The sequence below is a fragment of the Natator depressus genome, chromosome 2 (assembly GCF_965152275.1).
Source record: "Natator depressus isolate rNatDep1 chromosome 2, rNatDep2.hap1, whole genome shotgun sequence".
NCBI lineage: Eukaryota > Metazoa > Chordata > Testudines > Cheloniidae > Natator > Natator depressus.
In genome coordinates, this window is record NC_134235.1 from 63,030,055 (window position 1) to 63,052,171 (window position 22,117).

The 22,117-nt window shown below is 40.6% G+C and overlaps 1 protein-coding gene across 10 annotated transcripts in view; it reads left to right on the forward strand.

Moving 5' to 3' along the window:
- Window positions 1-22,117, forward strand: part of ASPH (aspartate beta-hydroxylase) — a 190,038-nt gene that overhangs the window by 139,108 nt on the left and 28,813 nt on the right. For all 10 annotated transcript variants that reach the window (XM_074944321.1, XM_074944317.1, XM_074944318.1 and 7 more), the window contains 4 exons: window positions 4,542-4,692; window positions 12,347-12,483; window positions 19,074-19,172; window positions 20,877-20,966. In XM_074944321.1, the coding sequence (XP_074800422.1) occupies window positions 4,542-4,692; window positions 12,347-12,483; window positions 19,074-19,172; window positions 20,877-20,966 (477 nt within the window). The remainder of the gene's footprint in view (window positions 1-4,541; window positions 4,693-12,346; window positions 12,484-19,073; window positions 19,173-20,876; window positions 20,967-22,117) is intronic.

Sequence of the window (22,117 nt, forward strand, 5' to 3'; positions counted from 1 at the left end):
TTTCAAGCATCTTCCCCCTGAAAATAAAGACACTGGAAAACAAGCTCTGACTTCATAATAATTTAGTTCCTTGATACAGTAACTCCAAAACAGAAATAATCATTTTATTTTCATAAAGCATGAAGGAATCACAGGAACAGGTGTAATAAAAATCTGTTTGAACTCATATTAATCAAGATATGCCAAGTGAAACCATCATAGTAGAAGGAAGTTGCTCTATGCTACAATTAATGAGGCATTTGAACTGAAGTCACTATCCATTTTCACTCGGTAAATAACAGTTATGCTAAAACCAAAGTCCCAACTACTAAAAAAAATCTAGTGCATAGACACTACTATACAGTGGACCAAATTCTCTGGTCATGTAAACAGATGAAATTCCATTGACGTCAAAGGATCTACACCCTTTTACACTAGCAGAACATTTGGCCCCATTTGTGTGATGGTGCTTCAGTTAAGGACAGATTTCTTTATTAAACAGTGCTTTTCATATTTCCCTTCTTTATGAATTAACCCCTTCCACAGAGCTGTAATTTAATGCTTGCAAATGTTTTAAACAGTAACTCCTCATAGTACAATAGAATGCCGTAAATGTGTGTAGCACTATTCTCAGTCTCACAGAGCTTAACAGTCAGAACAGAACAAGACTCCATAACACTAAGTAAAGTATTAACAAAATGCCACACTCAAATGGTAGTTCTCTTGCTGCTGAAGCAGTCCGCTGGCCAACAGGAGGAGGGTTCAACTGGTATCAAATGTCTGTGGAAGCGTTACAGAAGAATTAAAATTGAAACCAACAGCAGCCTGCATTTCAGTGGGGACTTTGGATGAAGCTGGTACAAGTGTGAGAGGAAGGTGATTTTAATACTTATCCCCATTGCGCTTAGATTAAAGCTGCAGTTATAAAAAGAGACAGGTTTTTTTTTGAGAGAGCAGTTTTGGCACAACTTCAATCAAAGTGATTTGTGTGTGTGTGTGTGTGAGAGAGAGAGAGAGAGAGAGAGAGGGAAGTACTGGGCCAAATTTTGCCCTCAGCTAAAGCCATTTTGTTACCCCACTGAGTTGTCCAGGTGTACATGGGGACAGAAGTCTAACGGCTCAGGAAGCAGAGAGTAGTGTTCATGTTAAATCTCATTTCTGCTATTTACTATTCTGGGGCTACCCAGAGGCTGCTCTAATGTACTCTAACAGGAACAACTCCCTGTAAGCTGTTCCACTGGCAGAGGATTGTCCAGAGTGCTGCCGCTGGCATGTGCCTCTCCTCACCCCCAAAGCACCCCTTAAACTGGGAGCAGGGGGTATGAAACCAGCTATGCTGACTTTTTGACATCCAAGGTTTCCTTCAAAATGTTGGGAACTTCAGTTGCCCTTTTAAGACCATTTTAATATCACTTTGGACCACTTCAGTGTAGCAGTATGATTCTGAAAGGGGCTGAGGATCAGGCCCTAATATCATAATTAGCACTCTTTTCTCAGACATGCATAAGTAACTTCTTATAGGTCCATCTCTGGTTTTGGCAGCCTTGTATTCTATCTATAGAATTTGTAATCAGGGGCTAGGTGGCATTAACTTTCTACTTCTGTATGCTTTAAGTAATTGATGGAACTCCTATTGATTTCAGTGGAGGATAGGGGCCTTTGAAAGCAGTTGGACAATCATGGTGTGCACTGAAGTACTATGGATCATTCCCAGGACTGCCATAACATAATTTTATTTATAAGACACTGTTACTTTTAACAGGGTATTTGAACCAGTAAAACCCTACTCATATTCACTGTCTCTTATCACTAACTAAGGGCTCGGTGTGCAATGAAGAGCAGAGATGAAATCCTGGACCCACTGAAGTCAATGGGAGCTTTGCCAGCAACTTCAAGGAGTCCAGGATTTCACCCTAAGAGTGTCCTCACTCCTGCATTATGAAGGCACCACTGACTTCATACAATACATACGAACTGGCCAGATTCTAATAGATAGATGGGGCTTGTTTTTTTTTTTTTTTTTGTTCTGAAAATTGAAAAGGTATGGATGTTCCTCTCCCCAAATTTCTGCAACAGCAGTTGTTGTTATGGTATTATCCCAAAAGTACAAGCAATTTCTATGTTGATTTCTTGGCCTGGCTGAGACCATATCAGAATTGCTATATTGTAGTGGTAATATCTTACATAGATGTAGTGCCTTTCATCCTCAGAGATCTCAGAGCTCTTTCCAAATGATATGTGATGTGATATGTATCACTGAGATTTGATATATGTTAGTATCTTACCTCAGATTATACGATGGCAGCTGTTCATTCCTACTATATTTTTTCCATAAACATCCTTCCCCATCCTGCATCCTAGAAAATAAGCCAGTTTCTTAGAGGGTATTCCATCAAGAAAAAATAAATTATTCCTAACTATTGATTTCTGAGTTTGTCTCTGGGACAAACCGCTCAAATGTTTGGCTGATGTGACCATGTTGCTTGGTATTTTCCCGTTTCAGTTTCAGAATAGTAAGCCTGAGCCAATCAGTCATGATGTGCTAATTGATTGTATAAACAAAGAAGTTCATTGAAAATTGCAAACTTTAAAAAAAACCCTGTAGGTAAAGAGTTGCTAGGTATTAACTACTGACAGCAACAATATGCAGCTAATGTGATTGAAACATTTTTAATTAATGCCAGTGTAGCCGATAAAACATTGAATCCAGATTGATTGACCTACATATGTTTCCATTACTGAAGTGCTTGTGATACACAAAAGCACCTACCTCGTCGTGCTAATTAGCGAAACATGAATGAAACACAGGGCAATAAAAATAGGAGACATTAGGAAGGAGTCATAGAACACTACTAATTTGACTCAGCATAGAAAGCATATAAATTAATATCCACACTTTTAAAATTAAGTATGTGAGATCAGTCTAGCTCTGTTTCACTACTGAATACTCAGGAGCAAAATATATGCAGACAATGGAGAGAGGTTCCATGCTAGGGGTGAAATCTTGGTTCTCTTGAAGTCCATGGGAGTTTTGCCATGGTCTGCGATGGAGTGAGGATTTCATCCTTCATGCCAATATGCATCTAAGTCTGCTTTCAAACTTGAAAAACAAAATGAGGTTCATGGAACATTCCTGGTAGAATTTATCAGCTACTGTAGGTTGAAGTGGGGGACAGGAAAGAATTTTTGGGGAGTAAGAGAAAAAACTAGGTAAAGGGAAGAGTGAGAGTGCACGAGCACAAGGTATAAATGGAAGAGGTAAGGATGAAAAGCACGATGAACAGGGAGAAGCAGGTTGGGGTCCAGAAGGGTTCCAATGGTGGAAGAAGAACTGAATGGAGGCTGGGAGGGCAGCAGCCAGCGGCAACCCAGCAAACAAAGGGGAAAATACCCAGAGTTCTCATACTGTCAGAAGGCTGAGAAGGTTGCTTTCCTGGCTGCTTCCCTCTCATTGGGAGAGGAGAGAGAACTCACCCAGCAGAGGGACAGGAAGGGGATCTAGAAGGCCTTACCTTGCAACCTTGGCTATGGCTGGTGCTGGCTGCTTTGAGGGAGGAGTCCTGAGAGTCTGGGAATTGTCACGGTCTGCCACTCCGCCCCCCCCACAGGCTCCTCCTGGCTGCAGCTGCTGTTCCCCATGTGGGGTTGGAGTGGAGGGGAGAAAGTGATGGGGTCCAATGCTCTGAGCGTTTTTCCAAGCCTTATAGAACCAATCTTCTCATTCACATGCTGATAAGGTGTAGCAATTTGTTTTTAAATAACACAAGATTTATTGTTGTTGTTATATGCCACAAGCTACCAGAAAATTATTGAGCACCTGGTAAATGATGGTATCACTTTAACAATAGCTCAGGTATCTTTCAGCTCCCAGGGCAGCTGCTTCTCTGACTTTCTCATGAAGCAATGTCTGGAGAATTTAGAAAATCAGGCATTCTCCACTGACAGCTCTGATTTGTATAAAACATATTCCTTCCATATTGTCTTTTTAAAGCAGAAATTCTGATTTCAACTATTATCACCCACAAAGTTTTTAGAATTTGATATGATGCATTGTATTAGCATGTTACCTTTGAAAAATACAACATGACAAATTTTCAGTTGGAATAACTCAGTGACTTCAGTGAAGTTACATGAACCAAAAATTTGGCTCCAAATCTATATATATTAGCAAATGGTCTATGATGATACACCTTCTGATATAAGAATGCTGTTTCATCTCATTTACACGAATGCCTGTCAAGAAGAGAATGCAGAAGTAAGAATCTGCTGTAGGTGAACAAAGTGCCTTGTGCTTATATGCAAGTATATTTTCTCATACATATGATGACAAATATTTCCCAGGGATATGTGAATGCTGGATATAAATCCACCTTGCCAGAGTGCACAAGCAACTAGAGTTCTGCTCCAAGCTCACACCAAAATTGCCTGCACTTGAAGACACTTGTTAAATTTGACACATTAATGAGGAATGATACAGTTTTGCCTTTACTCAAAAGAATTTTTTTTAAACTCCAAACTATATGATGATTTGTTATTTATAACAATTTTGTGATTCCACCTAGTGTGAGGATGACTTAGCTGAGAAGATGAGAAGCAATGAAATACTGCAAAAAGCCATCAATACGTTTGAGGAGGTGGCTAGCCTGCCAGACGTCCCTGCTGATCTGGTAAAATTGAGCCTGAAACGACAAGCAGACAGGCAGCAATTTCTTGGTGAGATTTAAATATGGCTTATGTGTATGACTTAAATGTGCAGAATTTATGGGGAAGATTTTCAAATGTGCTTAAGGGAAGGAGGAACACTGACCAGTTCCATTGATTTTCAATGGGATTTGTATACCCAAGTCCCTTACATACTTTTGAAAAATCTCCCCCTAAAATGCTGTTAGTTATCAGTTATTTGGTTTACAGTAATGCCTAGAGTGCCAAGAATTGGGCCACATTGTGCTAGGTGATGTGCCTATAGTGAATGACAGTCCTTGACTCATAAAGTTTACAATCTATACAGACAGAGGTAGGAGAAGGAAGTTTTGCTAGGCAAGGAGAGATTAAGTGCTTACACATGATCATGCAGGGAACCTGCAACAGAACAACCTTGGGTATGTCACTTCACCTCTTTGTCTCAGTTTTACTATCTGTAAAATTGGAATAATGATGCTTATCTTCATTTCGTAAAGTGCTTTGAGATCTACTGATGAAAAGCACTATACAGTAGTTAGGTGTTGTTGCTATTGTTGTTCTCCTGAGTCCCAGTCTGGTGCCTTTAGCGACTGTCCTTCCTCCCTGGATGTTTGGGAAAGTGCTGTTTCTCAAAATCAGACCATCATTTTTAATGCATATTTTGAGGTTTTAAAAATCTATTTTGAAGCTTTTAATGTACTGTTAAGGGACTGTAATTAGTGAGTATAATTCTGTCGACAATAAATCTCATATTTATTATTGCTCACAAGCTTTCTGTCAGTTTTGTTTGTTTAGTTTTATTTATTTAAACTGTTCTATTAACATAATTTACACTTGTTGCTATTGAAACTCTTTCTAAGAAGCAGAAAGTTAAGTAAAGTATTATGCCACCAGTGAGGTATTCTGTATCTCAGCTGTGTGGTTTGCTAGATCTCATGGGTTAAAGCACAACATGAAAACGGTCTTAAACAACCAATCAGTTGGCTGACAAAAAATCACTTGTCTTTAGTGGTGTTGCAGCCATGTTGGCCCCAGGATTTTAGAGACACAAGGTGGGTAAGTTAATATATTTTATTGGACCAACTTCTGTTGGTGAAAGAGGCCAGCTTTGGGACTCTTATACCTGAAGAAGAACGCTGTGTAAGCACCAAAGCTGTCTTTCACCAACAGAAGTTGATACAATAAAAGATAGTACCTCACCTACCTTGTCACTCAAAAATCACTTGTTTATTTAATGGATAGGGTCTTGCACTGGGGTGGAGTACAACTGTATTCAGTACATTCATGGATAATTTAGGGCTACTTCTAGATTGTCTAATACAGATGGTATCTTGTACAGTTTTCCTTGTATATTTGTGTGTCTAGGTTTTTATGAAGTAGCCCATCACCATGGTATCTGAATTCTTACATGCTTTTTTGTAAGTTGGTCATACTTTTCAGCTAATAACTTTAGCTTAGAATTCTATCTTCATTGCAGAACAATGGAAACTTAATCATTACAGTCATGAAAAGCATCTGCCCCAAACTCTGAACTGCATAAAATAAACTTTAAAATTAGGGCTGTCGATTAATCATAGTTAACTCATGTGATTAACTAAAAAAAATTAATTGAGATTAATTGCAGTTTTAATTGCACTGTTAAACAATAGACTACGAATTGAAATTTACTAAATATTTTGGATGTTTTTCTACATTTTCAAATATATTGATTTCAATTGCAACACAGAATTCAAAGTATACAGTGCTCACTTTATATTATGATTTTTTATTACAAATATTTGAACTGTAAAAATGGTGAAAGAAATAGTATTTTGCAAGTCACCTCATAGAAGTACTGTGGTGCAGTCTCTTTATTGTGAAAGTTGAACTTACAAATATATAATTATGGACAAAAAATAACCGCACTCAAATACAAAATAATGTAAAACTTTAGAGCTTACAAGTCCGTTCAGTCCTATTTCTTGTTCAGCCAATCGCTCAGACAAACAAGCTTGTTTACATTTATGGGAGATAATGCTGCCCTCTTCTTATTTACAATGTCACCTGAAAGTGAGAAAGGCATTCCCTTGGCACTTTTGTAGCCGGCATTGCAAGACATTTATGTTCCAAATATGCTGAACATTCGTATGCCCCTTCATGCTTCAGTCACCATTCCAGAGGACATACTTCCATGCTGATAGAAAAGGAGTACTTGTGGCACCTTTGAGACTAACAAATTAATTTGAGCATAAGCTTTCGTGCGCTACAGCTCACTTCATCAGATGCATTCAGTGGAAAATACAGTGGGCAGATTTTATATACACAGAGAACATGAAACAATGGGTGTTACCATACACACTGTAAGGAGAGTGATCAGGTAAGGTGAGCTATTACCAGCAGGAGAGAAAAAAAACCTTTTGTAGTGATAATCAAGGTGGGCCATTTCCAGCTGTAGACAAGAGCGTGTGAGGAACAGTGGTGGTGGGGGGGAATAAACATGGGGAAATAGTTTTACTTTGTGTAATGTCACATCCACTTCCTTCTTTATTCAAGCCTAATTTAATGCTGTCCAGTTTGCAAATTAATTCCAATTCAGCAGTCGCTCGTTGGAGTCTGTTTTTGAAGGTTTTTTTGTTGAAGAATTGCCACTTTTAGGTCTGTAATCGAGTGACCAGAGAGATTGAAATATTCTCTGACTGGTTTTTGAATGTTATAATTCTTGACATCTGATTTTTGTCCATTTATTTTTTTTATGTAAAGACTGTCTGCTTTGGCCAATGTACATGGCAGAGGGGCATTGCTGGCACATGATGGCATATATCACATTGGTAGTTGCGCAGGTGAACAAGCATCTGATAGTGTGGCTGATGTGATTAGGCCCTATGATGGTGTCCCCGAATAGATATGTAGACACAGTTGGCAACAGGCTTTGTTGCAAGGATAGGTTCCTGGGTTAGTGTTTTTGGTGTGTGGGTGCTGGTGAGTATTTGCTTCATGTTGAGGGGCTGTAAGCAAGGACTGGCCTGTCTCCCAAGATCTGTGAGAGTGATGGGTCGTCCTTCAGGCCATCCACAGCTTCAGAAACAACTAGGACATCATAATCAAAAAGGCTGACAAAGGAGGTGCTGTTGTCGTCATGAATAGGTCAGAATATGAACAAGAGGCTGCTAGGCAGCTCTCCAACACCACATTCTACAAGCCATTACCCTCTGATCCCACTGAGGGTTACCAAAAGAAACAACACCATCTTCTCAAGAAACTCCCTGAAAAAGCACAAGAACAAATCGGCACAGACACACCCCTAGAATAAAGACTGGGAGTTTGTGTCATTACACAAGGTAAAACTATTTCCCCATGTTTATTCCCCCCCCCACACACACACACACTGTTCCTCACACGTTCTTGTCTACAGCTGGAAATGGCCCACCTTGATTATCACTACAAAAGGTTTTTTTTCTCTCCTGCTGGTAATAGCTTACCTTACCTGATCACTCTCCTTACAATGTGTATGGTAACACCCATTGTTTCATGTTCTCTGTGTATATAAAATCTGCCCACTGTATTTTCCACTGAATGCATCCGATGAAGTGAGCTGTAGCTCACGAAAGCTTATGCTCAAATTAATTTGTTAGTCTCTAAGGTGCCACAAGTACTCTTTTTCTTTTTGCGGGTACAGACTAACACGGATGCTACTCTGAAACCTTCCATGCTGATGACACTCATTAAAAAATAATGTGTTAATTAAATTTGTGACTGAACTCCTTGGGGAGATTTGACAAAACGCAAAGAAGTTACCAATGTGAGATTTCTAAAGATAGGGACGGCACTCGACCCAAGGTTTAAGAATCTGAAGTGCCTTCCAAAAGCTGAGAAGGACGAGGTGTGGAGCATGTTTTCAGAAGTCTTAAAAGAGCAACACTCCGATGCAGAAACTACAGAACCTGAACCACCAAAAAGGAAAATCAACCTTCTCCTGGTGGCATCTGACTCAGATGATGAAAATGAACATGCATTGGTCTGCACTGCTTTGGATCGTTATTGAGCAGAACCCGTCATCAGCATGGACACATGTCTTCTGGAATGGTGGTTGAAGCACAAAGGGACAGGGCCGTCCTTAGGCATACTCAGCATACTCAGCTGCGTAGGGCACCGTAAAATTTGGGGCACACCTAGATATTAGTGTCCACCCTCCCATCTCTTCCTATTCCTGTTCTGACCCTTCCTGCAGGCTCCCACAGTTTGCTGCTGCAGCCTGGTGAGTCTTCCTCCAGAAGGGATCTAGTAACTTAAAAGTGGAAAAGCCTGCCAGACCTATTAGCACAACATTGAAACTGTTAAAGAGCCATTCAAGTGGTAATGAAGCCATTTAACAGGCATTTGCCAACCCTCAGGTATATACTGCCAGTTTCTGAATTTACTGACAAAAAACAGGTTTCAGAGTAACAGCCGTGTTAGTCTGTATTCCCAAAAAGAAAAGGAGTACTTGTGGCACCTTAGAGACTAACCAATTTATTTGAGCATAAGCTTTCGTGAGCTACAGCATGCATCCGATGAAGTGAGCTGTAGCTCACGAAAGCTTATGCTCAAATAAATTGGTTAGTCTCTAAGATGCCACAAGTACTCCTTTTCTTTTTGACAAAAAACAGTTGGCAAAAAACAAAAAAAAAATATTACTGTAATATTTAATCAGAACATGTTAGTCTACAGGACCTTAGTTTAAAATTTACTTTAAAAATATTTCATTAGTGTGTTGCTGAAGATGATAAAATCACATCTCTAAAAAAATCCTTGCATAGATTTTTAGATGCACAATCTGAGTATTCATCTTAGCCTTAAATGCTTAGATCTTCAGACATATAGTTTTTTTAAAATAAATCCTTCAAAATACACATTTTAATTTGAATTACGAAAGTACAAAAAACTTGCTTCCAAAGTCTTCCTGTCCTTTCTGTCCATCCCTTTCACTGGACAAACGAGTTTCCCTTGCTTTACTTCTGACTATTTGATGAACTAGTTGTAAGAGAGTCTTCTAGCAAAATCAGTATCTTAGTAAGATATAAAATCGTTTGTTATGCCTAAAATCTTTGGAAACATATTTTTTAAAGTTGGTGAAATTTCATAAACATGTCTATTGTTATGGAGATCACACAAAGTAAATTAGTGTTCCCTTTTTCTAAAAGCAATGAACATTGTTACGAACACACTAAACCTCTGTGACTGATTAATTTAAAATAATGTCTTTGTTTCAGTGAGTTAAATATGTAATAATCTGGAATGATTACTTTATGAAGGCTTAAGAGTACATTAAAAATATAAAATCAGCTTAGAAATACTGATTAAGACAAATGTAAAGCAGAGAAGAGCTGTATCATGTATTCCCTAATATTTAATGTTGTATTCAGCAGGACAGCTGACTTGCCCTTACCACACAGTTTTTGCAAATAAATCTCTGACAAACTTCAGTGTATATCAAAAAACCTGTGACTGACATTTTTTATTTCCAGGTTTAGTGTTTTTAATTAGGTCCCTTCTGCGTGTCCAGTCTTCACCTTCTGGCATGCAGTGGAAAACATGCTCCATTTTCTTTAGAAAGAAATTGCAGAAGAGTTTTTTTTTCAAATGTCATTTGCTTCTTTTGGGTTCAGGGATTTGGCTGGAAGGGGTTGAGCAGGGTGGGGGAGGGAAGGAGGAGGGAGACAGTGGAGAGAGGGCGGGGCCTGGTCAAAGTAGGGGCAGGGCCTAAGGCAGAGCAGGGGTGGAGTATGGACAGGGGCCACAGGCAGAAGAGGTGGGCTGGGGAGCTAGCCTCCCCAAGCGACAGCTTCACCCACTGCCCATGACAGCAGGTAAGAGCAGGTCAGCTCCCGCACACCCAGTGCGCACTGCAGTCTCCTTAGGCAGGGGCCGTATTCACAGAGCTGAATGCGTCGGCGCCATGCATTCTGCGTGAGGGAGAGGGTACAGGGGTCTCTGTGGGGAACTGTGACTCTCCACTGCTGTGAGGCAGGCCGGGCATCTCAGTATCCTTTGCTGCCTCGTCCCTCCCCGACCAGGCTGCGAGCTCAGGCTGCCATCGAGAGGCGCCGGTTTAAGAATACTGTGTAGGACTCCATAAATCCTAAGGATGGCCCTGCGAAGGGACATATGAATCTTTAGCGCATCTGGCATGTAAATATCTTGCAACACCAGCTACAACAGTGCCTTGTGAACGCCTGTTCTCACTTTCAGATGACATTGTAAACAAGAAACAGTCAGATTATCTCCTGCACATGTAACCAAACTTGTTTGTCTGAGCAATTGGCTGAACAAGAAATAGGACTGAGGGGACTTGTAGGCGCTAAAGTTTGACATTGTTTTATTTTTGAATGCAGGTTCTTTTGTGCATAATTCTACACTTTTAAGTTCAACTTTTATGATAAAGAGATTGCACTACAGTCCTTGTATTAGGTGAATTGAAAAATACTATTTTATTTTTACAGTGCAAATATTTATTCTAAAAATAAATATAAAGTGAGCACTGTACACTTTGTATTCTGTGTTGAATCTGAAATCAATATATTTGAAAATGTGCAAAAGATCCAAAAATATTTAAATAAATGGTATTCTATTATTAGTTAACAGCGCAATAAATATTTTTAACCATTTGACAGCCCTATTTAAAATCCCTTCCCTAAAAACAAATCTGGGGAGTTTTGGAATTTTGTCTTTAAAAAAAAAAAAAGAGAGAAATTCTGAGCTCAGGCTCCCATAGGATTGTGGGAATCAACCTATTTATGCCCCCTCGCCCCACAAGTATTATACTGGAGAGAAGATGTGGTCTAGTGGAATGAGTGAAGATCTGGGAGTCAGGAGACCGAGGCTTAGTCACACTGGCACTGACACAACGTGATTTGAAAGGAATCCCTTATGCACACATTTTGAAAATAAATGTTGAGTGCCTCAGTTTTTAAGTTGCTTAACTTTAGACTCAAAATGGCCTGACATTCAGAGATGGCAGCACCAGTATCTCCCACTGATTTCAAGCTGGACTTGTGGGTTCTGATAATCACACTGTAGGAAACGAAAAACTGAAGCTGCCAAACTAGAGAGCACTTTTGAAAATTTAGGTCCCAGTCCTGTGATGATCCAAACTGACCCCTAAACGTATACAAAGCCAGACTGACTTAATAGGCATAAGAGTCCATCCAGATGGATCAGTTTTCAGGATTGACTTGCTCTTAACTTTTCTGTTCTTCAGGAAGATCCCAGTGCAGGAAAATAGTGAAGCACATACTTAATTTTAAGCATGTGAAACAATTGATTTCAACGGAACTAGTCACATGCTTAGTTAAGAACATGCTTAAATGATGTGAATGATCAGGGCCAAAATTTGAGTTAAAGTGCTTTCCTGACTTCGTGGAGCACTTTGAGATCTGCAGAAGAATAATAGCTACAAAAGTGTAAAGTATTTTTACTATTACTGCCATACATAGAATTGTCCACTAGAGGTTCCCATAACCCTGGAAGATATGTACAGTACTATCGGAGATTTCTTAGGTATTGCTTGTAAGGTGAGAATGGGCTAATTAAATGTATTCATATGTAATAAAGTCCACTTTTATGTTCTGCATCATCTGTGATCATTAATGAAAGGTGGGGACACAATTCTTTGATAAGCATTTATTTCTTGTTATAATTGTTATAATTCACTTTTGTTCAATCAAATTAGGTCACATGAGAGGTTCTCTGGTTACTCTTCAGAAACTAGTTCATCTGTTTCCCAATGATATCTCATTGAAGAATGATCTTGGAGTGGGTTACCTCTTAATAGGAGATAACAGTAATGCCAAGAAAGTTTATGAGGAGGTGAGCTTCCATTTCATATCAATTGAGAAAAAAATACATTGTTAATATATTTATTCAAAAGTTTCCTTACTAACTCCCTTAATGCTTTGTAAAGCAAATCATGTATATGTATGGCTCTTACGGGTTAACATAAATAACACTATTCTCATGAATAGTTTATTTTAAATTGGTTAATCAAATATTCCTGTTATCAAGATATTAAACACTCTTCTTTATAGACTAGTAAAGTTCAGGTGAAACTTTTTCACATGATTAACATAAATTGGCTGCTTATATCTTAGGGTAACCAGCTGTGTGTGTATTTATATACTAATGTACATAGGAATCTAACACTCATGATGAGAGGTGAAGACTTTTAATTATCTATAGGACGGAACATAGCACAGACCCCTTACTTTGCTCTGTCAATGTGCCTCAGCCCTGTTCTGGAGAGATGGATGTGTAGGCCCTACCAAATTCACGACCGTGAAAAACACTTCACGGACAGTGAAATCAGACTTCCCCCGTGAAATCTAGCTATTGGAGGGAAGGAGGATGGGCAGGGCTGGGGGTGCCGCAGCTGGGGCATCTACTGTTCATCGGGCTCCAGCTGCTAATCAGCTGGGTTCTGGAGGGATGGGACTTCCTCTTTTCTTGCACAGCTACTCTCGGGAGGAAATCAGACCCACCTTTACCTCTGGGTACCTCCTCCGGCTGCAGGAAGCCCCTAGAGGTGGGTCCCTCCCTGGGCCGTGTAGGGGAAAAGGAAGTCCTGTCTCTCCTCAGCCTGGCTGCGTCTAGGAACCCCCGGCTGAGGCACTCCCAGTAGCACGGGGGAGATCAGACCGACCTCTGGGAACCTCCCCCGGCTGCAGGAAGCTCCGCAGGTATTGTCTTCAGAGCCCAGCTATGAAGCAGTGCAGAAGTGAGGGTGGCAATCCTGCAACCCCCCTACAACAGCTTTGCCCCCCCCCGCCCCACCTCCTTTTGGGTTGGGACCCCTGCAGTTACAACATCATGAAATTTCTAATGTTAACATCTGAAAATGTAAAACTGACCACATTTGGCCATGAAATCGATCAAAATGGACCATGAATTTGGTAGGGCATTAGGGATGTGATAGAGTGGTTCAATCTCTGACCTTTCAAACCTTGTCGTCTTTGCTCAGACTGCCAACACAAGTGCCAATTTAATCATGTGTTTTATGTGGTGTCTTGTTCACTAGGATTGATGCCGCTTACCTGTTTCACACTTTAGTTGAATATCCTGGTAGAAGCTCCACCCATCTGGGAGGGTTTCCCTAGCCACATGGCAGAGAAAGCAGGAAACCCCTCCCACCATGTGTGGAGTTTCATCTGGTCTGGCAGGTCAGAAGCTTCCAGAGCTCAGGCTGCGTGAGGGGCTGTTCCCTGCTGAGTGAGGGGAGGCCCTGTCCTTCCCCTGAAGATGCTGGTGCTCTTGTTGGACCACCCGAGCTACAGGATTAACTAGATTGGCCAGTGCAGGAGAAGGCTGTTATCCAAAGTGAGGAATAGGCTAAGCTGTTGGTGCATTGTGCTGGGTCCACAGGGTAGTCAGTTGCTACTGTAGCAAATAAAATTATTGCTCTACCTTGCACAGCTCTGTCTCCCCCACTCTCCTGGGAGGTAGAGGGAGCTCCTTTCCCATGTGGTGCCCCCAGAGGATCGATGAGCTGTTGGAGCTGGATGTCATGTTTAGGGAAGGGTGTGGTCAGAGCAAGGAGACCAGTTCCAGTCCCCACCTTCCAGGTGTTCTCAGCACAGTGTTTGCTGTGGCTGCTGCTTTGGCATCTTATATAAACCCTGCCTTAGAAGGTTAATGTTCCGTTATTATTTTGGCATGCTGCCAGCGTTTTCCTACAGAACGTAAGTGAGATGAAAAAAATGGCAATTTTTAATAGTTGGTATCTCAGCCAAATCTGCACAGAATGTCATGGAACAATGAAAAGACATGACGGACCTTGGACTAGAGACTTCCTTCTGAATTTCAATGGCATGTTGCAAACAGTGTAGGTGTTAGAGCTTGTTAAAAAAGGTCACAAGATTTCACTTGGAGTCACAAAGAGGCACTCATCGTTACAGAGGATCAAGTCCTAAAATCCTAAATCAGTAATGGAATATACTGGTGTAATTCTAAATAGCTACATTTTAAAAGAATATTTCTGAAAATCATTTCTTACTTAAAGCAGTGACTGATTTTAGGGCTGTAGGTGTTTTCTTGCAACAATGAATGACATCCCCTAAGAAAATGAATGCTGCTCTTTGCAAATATTGGGTGGTAGTCATGTCATTAGCTGTTGCAAAGAAAATAAAGTAATCTGAATTTGAGTCTTGGCAGATTTCCATTTTCCCTCTTCTCTGCTTATTTGCCATTGAAGTTGAGTCATCTTTGTAACAGCAGAGTTGGATTCAGAAAATGAGATATAAGCAGAACTGTTTTAAAATCAGTTTTTCAAGTTTTCCATAAGAAGTGGCATGTACGATCAGGTTTTGATTTCAGAGGTGATCGGCTTATGTGCAACATGTCCTTTCTTTTCACTTCAAAGATGATGAACCTAAACATCATACCTTGAATTAAAAGACTTTTATGTCTATAACTAGAGTTTAACCTGATGGGAAATATGCCCTATTTTATCAGGCTGTCCCCGTACCACTGCTGGAAGGGAATGTTAAGAAATAGGATTTCAATTTTTCCCCCATTCCTTTGAATGTTATATTTAGGAATTCAGGAAGAGTGCATTAAAAGCAATCTTTGGAGGAGTCACAGATTTGTTTGTTTTCAAAGGTCTACAGATCGTGATTTAACACTCTTCAAGGAATTCCTCACTTACAGAGCAAGTGATCTGAAGGCAAATTCTGTCTGCCCCTTTGTGCCACTGATTGGTTATTATTCTGAATAGCCCCTGAGGAGCAATTTAGCATAACTTCTTTCTAAGCATAATTAATATTGTATGCAACAATAGCAACTGGTTAATATAATTTACAATAAATGCTTCAAGTGTACTTTCTGCTGATTTTTATTGAATCACTCTCCTGGAGTGGTCGTGAATGTAGATTTTTGTCTTAATGCAGATAGATATTGTTTAAAATTAACTATCATTCCAAGTGGCTAGTAAAACTAAGTCAGATGTTGTATGTTTGGAATTTCTACCTTAGTTAATCAGATGTAACAAAATTATATGGCACATAAATACTATTGAAACTCAATTTGTTTGGTCCTCTAGGTGCAGCTTCTTGGAACAGAATTATTATCTATAGAATATTGTAGCCAAAAGATGTAAAATCAATGGCAATACCATGTTTTTCTGAATGGATGATCAAACAGATTTTAACTGTGGATTGCCAACTCCATATTTTAACTAGTTTCCTTTCCTTTCCTTTCCTTTCCTTTCCTTTTATAGACTCCCAAACAGATTATCTATTGGGTTGAACCTTTGTAGTAATTTATTCCTGAGAAAAGTGGATGTAAAATGCTACCATTTTTAGGTAGCAGCATTTTACACACTTTGTACTCAGTTTGCACAGATAAAAAATAATTATATGAGGTGTAAAACAGCACAGAATCTAGTCCAAAGGAAAGAAGAGAAGGTACTTGCCCAAAGATCTTTTTAAGAGGCAGGATTGTGTGTTGTGAGACAATTACTGGAAAAGACATAGGAATATATGGGTGAAACATGTATGTGCATTGCTAAGGACTGACATAACTAGTAGTTTCAGGAATGTTTTTGTACTGTAGTTCTATAACTGCATTTTTAAAATATGGAAGGCTTCGCTATTGCCTTAGCCCTGGTCTACACTTAAAATTTAGATCAACCTAGCCACATTGCTCAGGGTATGAAAAATTTACTTCCCTGAGCACAGGCACTGACTTTCATTTTTCCAGGTGGGTGCTCCACCCCAAGGCCCTGCCTCCACTCCGCCCCCTCCCCTGAGCACACCCTGCCCACTGCAGAACAGCTGACTGGCAGGTGGGTGCTAAGCACCCACTGTTTTTTTTCTGTGGGTGCTCCAGCCCCAGAGCTCCCACGGAGTCATCGCCTATGTCCCTGAGTGCCACAGTTAAGCCAGCCCAACTCCCAGTGTTGACATGGCTAGGTCGATTGAAGAATTCTTCCATCCACATAGCTACTGCCACGTGAGGAGGTGGATTACCTACATCAGTGGAAAACCCCCTTCCCTCGATGCAGGGAACGCCTAGGCTACGGTGCTAGAGCAGCAACTGTGCTGCTGTAGCCCCCGGTGTGTATACAGGCCCCCAGATTTCGTCACTCTGCTAGATCCTCAGCTGGTGTAAATTGGCATAGCTCCATTGATATCCGCGGAGCTCTGCTGATTAAGCTGAGGATCTGTCCTGGTGTCCATGCCCATTCCTCTCACTCTTTAAAATAATGAAAGTTGTAGAAGTTGTAACAAAAGACAGACTTAAGAACGTAATTGATATCATATATTACCACACATGACACTAAAGTAAACACATAATTAGTCTCAAAAAAATAGAGAAGGGTGAAAGTGGTGAGTGTAGTTTGAGGGTATTGGAGCTTAGACCCACCTTCTTCATACTTCACCCATTGCTTAAAACACTCCCATTCTGCAGGGATGAGAAGATGCATACAATACTGTGACGCTCCCCAGGGGCACTTCGCTACCACCTGCCCTTAGCCAGAGGAAGCCTTGTCTGTGGGTCAGCTCCCAAACACCACCAGCCTCTGGCAACATTTACAGTACTCTCCAGACTTCCACAGGCCCTGCTCTCTCATTACAGGTTAATGATAGGCACTTTCCAACTCCTGAGTCTTCCAAGATGTCTCCAGCATCTCCCTGGAGCGCCCAGCCCTGATCCACTGGGCACTCACAGAATTCCCAGAGGGCCTGTTCTCAAAGGAACGGTACCCACGGTTTGCCAGTTACACCACAGAACTCAGCTCTGCCTAACATATAGCACTTAAATTTGTTTATAGAGAAAGCAAGTATAAGTTTATTGAACAAAGACCAGAGAGTCAAATGATAGCAAGCAGAAGTACTGGAAACAAAGGGCTACATTTGAAATCAAATCATAACATGCATACTAGAGCCTACACTTAACTAATAAAATATTGCCATGTCAAGAGCAAAAGCTCTTCCAGCATACTGCAGTAAGGCTTGGCTGTGATCCTCCGTTCATGAAACAACCACGCTGTACTGTTGCCTCCTCAGTGGAAAGATTTATACTTTCTTTGTCTCTACAGTTATAGTTCAAAAATCCATTGTCCGCACTTGTGACAGGATAACCCCTACCGCTTGTGTTTTCCTGTCTAGGGCCTCCCCTGGAGACTTTACGATCACTTGATTAACATTTTGCTCAGACGGTAATGTGTGTCCATTGGGAACCATACAATACTCAGTTTGCATATAGACGGACAGATAAAGGTCTCTTGCCTGAAAGAAACTTTTTTCTCAACTTTTTTGCCCCAAGCCACAGACCTGAAGAACATAAATTTCAGTATATAAACATAACTCCTTACATATTCTCTGTACACACATTTTACAATGATTGAGGACCAGTATGACAGACTTTTATTACATACCTTATATGACACGCTTCGATGAACTACTATGTAGATACCAGACCCAAAGATCCCTGTAACCTCTGTGCACCCCAGTGCCCTCTGTCAGCGGACACCAAGAGGTCCCTAGGTCACAAATATCCTCTCTAAGCCTGTTCTCCAAGCCACTTCAATCTATCCCAAGTAACATCTCACTTCTCTATTGTCTGTGGGCTTGTCTTCACTGCAGACTTGAGCATTGCCCCTAACTCAAGTTCATCCACACACAAAAACCCTTTAACTTGAATGTGGTGGTTCTTTCAACTCAAGCGGGCTAAACCCTGTCAGGCATTATAGCTATAGCTTGAGTTTGCACAGCTTGTCAGTCACATGGTAACACAGCCATGCTGCAGTGAGGACACAGGCTAGCTCCACTTGAGTGATGTAATTCCCTCTGTGTGCCAAGGAAAGGACAAATAAGTTATCCCACAACTCACTGGGAAAAAATTCATAGAGCAGCTCAGTTTGCTGCAGTGCAGAGAACCATGGGATATGCCCCTAGAAGTCTTCACACCACACACGAGTGAGTGCAGTGTGGTCATAGTAGCTGAAAAGTTATTTTACAGTGTGGCCACTCGCACTTGAATAAGGCTAACTCAAGAGAATTAACTTGAGTGTAGATTACTCGAGTTAATTCTGCAGTGAAGACATGCTCTATGAGACATGAGGGGGAGGAAAAGAAAATAAAGAAATGTAGCTGAACTGCTAAGATACGTGCAGATAATGTTAATTTGTGCAGCTTGTGATTTCTAACTATAAAGATGTGCTTGACACTGTTTTACTGTACACATAAATTATTGTAGCGAGATACCAAAGTGTCATGAAGGAGCCTGGAAAAACCTGACCAAGTCAAGTGATTCTTAGAGAGTTGTTAGCAGATGATAGTGTTTGTTTAAATCACAAAATCCTAACACGATTGTTGGTCTGCCACATACTGAGCAATCTAAATTAATTTTGAAAAGAAATGCATAAATGAATATGTAATCATTATTTATTTGCTTTAAAACAGGTCCTGAGTCTGGCTCCAAATGATGGCTTTGCTAAAGTACATTATGGCTTCATCCTCAAGGCAGAAAACAAGATAGTAGAGAGCATTCCATATTTGAAGGTGGAATTCCCGTATTAGTCATTTTCTTTCTTTCCTTCTTTCTTTTTCTTTCTTTCTTTCATGAAAAATACATTTTACTGGTAGAAAAATGGTAGAAAAGGGGGAGGGGGAATTGTGATAACACAGGTTTAGCTATAAGCACAATAGTTATAAATAACTATTTATACTACCCCAGAATATATTCATAACTGCACAGATCTGTAAATTGAGACACCCTTATATATCCAAGATTCAAGCATAAAGTATTAATGTTTCCTTGGTCACTAATGAATGATCTTATGTGATGGACAGGTTTGAGTTTCTGATTGTTTTGAGATTGGCAGTATGGGGCCAACCTTAAGGTGCTTGAGTAATCCAAATTATTCATCTGCATGCTTTTGAATGTTTGGGAGGAAAGTTTGTAAAGTGAAGCCCTGTCTTGGAATTTCCAGGCTTCCTAAAAAAACAAAAAACCTTCTTTTTGTGGGGGAGGGCTGTGAAGGAAGATGCAGTTGAAAAAACTACAGTGTTTCTAAGATTTTTTTGACTGAAGTAAGTGTTATTCATTCAACCTCAATGGGTAGTGATCAATGGCTCAATGTCTAGTTGGCAGCCGGTATCAAGCGGTTTTGTTCAACATCTTCATTTAATGATCTGGATGATGGGATGGATTACACCCTCAGCAAGTTCACAGATGACACTAAGCTGTGGGGAGAGGTAGATACACTGGAGGGTAGGGATAGGGTCCAGAGTGACCTAGACAAATTGGAGGATTGGGCCAAAAGAAGTCTGATGAGGTTCAACCAGGACAAGTGCAGAGTCCTGCACTTAGGACAGAAGAATCCCATGCGCCGCTACAGGCTGGGGACTGACTGGCTAAGTGGGAGTTCTGCAGAAAAGACCCTGGGGATTACAATGAACGAGAAGCTGGATATGAGTCAACAGTGTGCCCTTGTTGCCAAGAAGGTTAACGGCATATTGGACTGCATTAGTAGGAACATTGCCAGCAGATCGAGGGAAGTGATTATTCCCCTCTATTTGGCACCGGTGAGGCCATATCTGGAGTATTGCATCCAGTTTTGGGCCCCCCATTACAGAAAGGATGTGGACAACATCCAGTGGAGGGCAACAAAAATGATCAGGGGGCTGGAGCACATGGCTTACGAGAAGAGTCTGAGGGAACTGAGCTTATTTAGTTTGCAGAAGAGAACAGTGATGGGGGATTTGATAGGAGCTTTCAACTACCTGAAGGGGGTTTCCAAAGAGGATGGAGCTAAGCTGTTCTCAGTAGTGGCAGATGACAGAAGAAGCAGTGGTCTCAAGTTGCAGTTGGGGAGGTCTAGTTTGGATATTAGGAAAAACTATTTCACTAGGAGCGTGGGGAAGCACTGGAATGGGTTACCTAGGGGAGTGGTGGAATCTCCATCCTTAGAGGTTTTTAAAGCCCAGCTTGACAAAGACCTGGCTGGGATGCTTTAGTTGGGGTTGGTCCTGCTTTGAGCAGAGGGTTGGACTAGATGACCTCCTGATGTCTCTTCCAACCCTAGTCTTCCATGATTCTTCTATGATTCTATGAACCTAAATTCCAGGATAACAAATTATTTTACTTGTATATATTTATTTAGTGATATTTTACATGTCTATTTCTTGGATTGAATGGACAGCTTACTATAACAGCTAAATTAACTCAGTTTTACTGGTGTTTCTTTTTATTTCTTTCTCTAGGAAGGCCTAGAGTCTGGTGACCCTGGCACTGATGATGGACGCTTTTATTTTCATTTAGGTGATGCCCTGCAGAGAGTTGGAAGCAAAGAGGTACGAGTCTTACCTATCCCTTATTCTAAAAAATGCAGTCCTGCAAAGTGCTGAGCGCTCTTTTTCCAATCCAGAAAAGCACCTAAGCGTGGTCATAACATTGGAAAAGTGAATAGCCCCATTGGTTTAACAGCCTAGAGTGTGGTAGTGCTCAGACTGTAAGACAACAGCAGCAGAAAGTCTGCCTGGAGTGTGGGTGCATAGCAACCCATTGTTAAATCCTGATCCACCGGAGCGGGAGGGAAGGGCACAGAAAGATAACCAGTGCAAACCAAGGAGTAGGCAGGGCAGCCAGAGGAATTCACAGATTCAATGAGTGAAATTTTTGACTAAAAAGTCTGTGTTTGACTAAAAGATATGCTGCTACCACTGAAGGTGGAACCAACTCTGGACTACAGGAACTTTTCCCCCAGGGACAAAAATAGATGAATACAGTATGTGTGCATGTTTGCTCACAGGTTCAAAGTAACAAACTCCCTTCGACCTCAACAATGGGAGTAGGACTCTCACTGCAACAGACATATAAGTAGCGCAGGACTTGGAACCAGTGCATTGGTTTCCTGTAATCATTCATGTGTTAAATTAGCAGGCAGATCAGAAAAATAGGATCCTTGCTTAAATATTGAGGATTTTTCTTCAGGACATAATGCGCACAAAATATGATGGAAACCAAGACAGCTGCTGATTTATTGAATTTAGAATATTCAAAGTTACACATGTGATTAGCCCTACTTCTTTTGAGGGGAAATCAGAAGGCATGGGTTTTTTTAAACTATGAATCCTAATATTGACAGGAAAATAAAAAAGTTTCTTTGATAGGGAATATGGACAGCTGAAAACAAGAAGTTTTCTATTTGTGTGTTATTTATCAGTGACACAAAAAATATTTCAGAGGCATTGACATTCAAGCCATTTTAGAAATGCAGTCCTCTTGTGTATCTTATATCCAATCATTGGAACAAATGAATCTGCTCATGGCATTTCTGTAGTCAACACAAACCAGTGGCTATAATCAGATTTTGGTTGTGATCTTAAGTGGAACCAGATAACCAAATATGACTGACCTTCAATTATTCTGTGAAAATCTTATAGAACTGTGATTATAACTCCTCATGGAACAATTAGACTGAAGCTAAATCTCCAGATCCAGG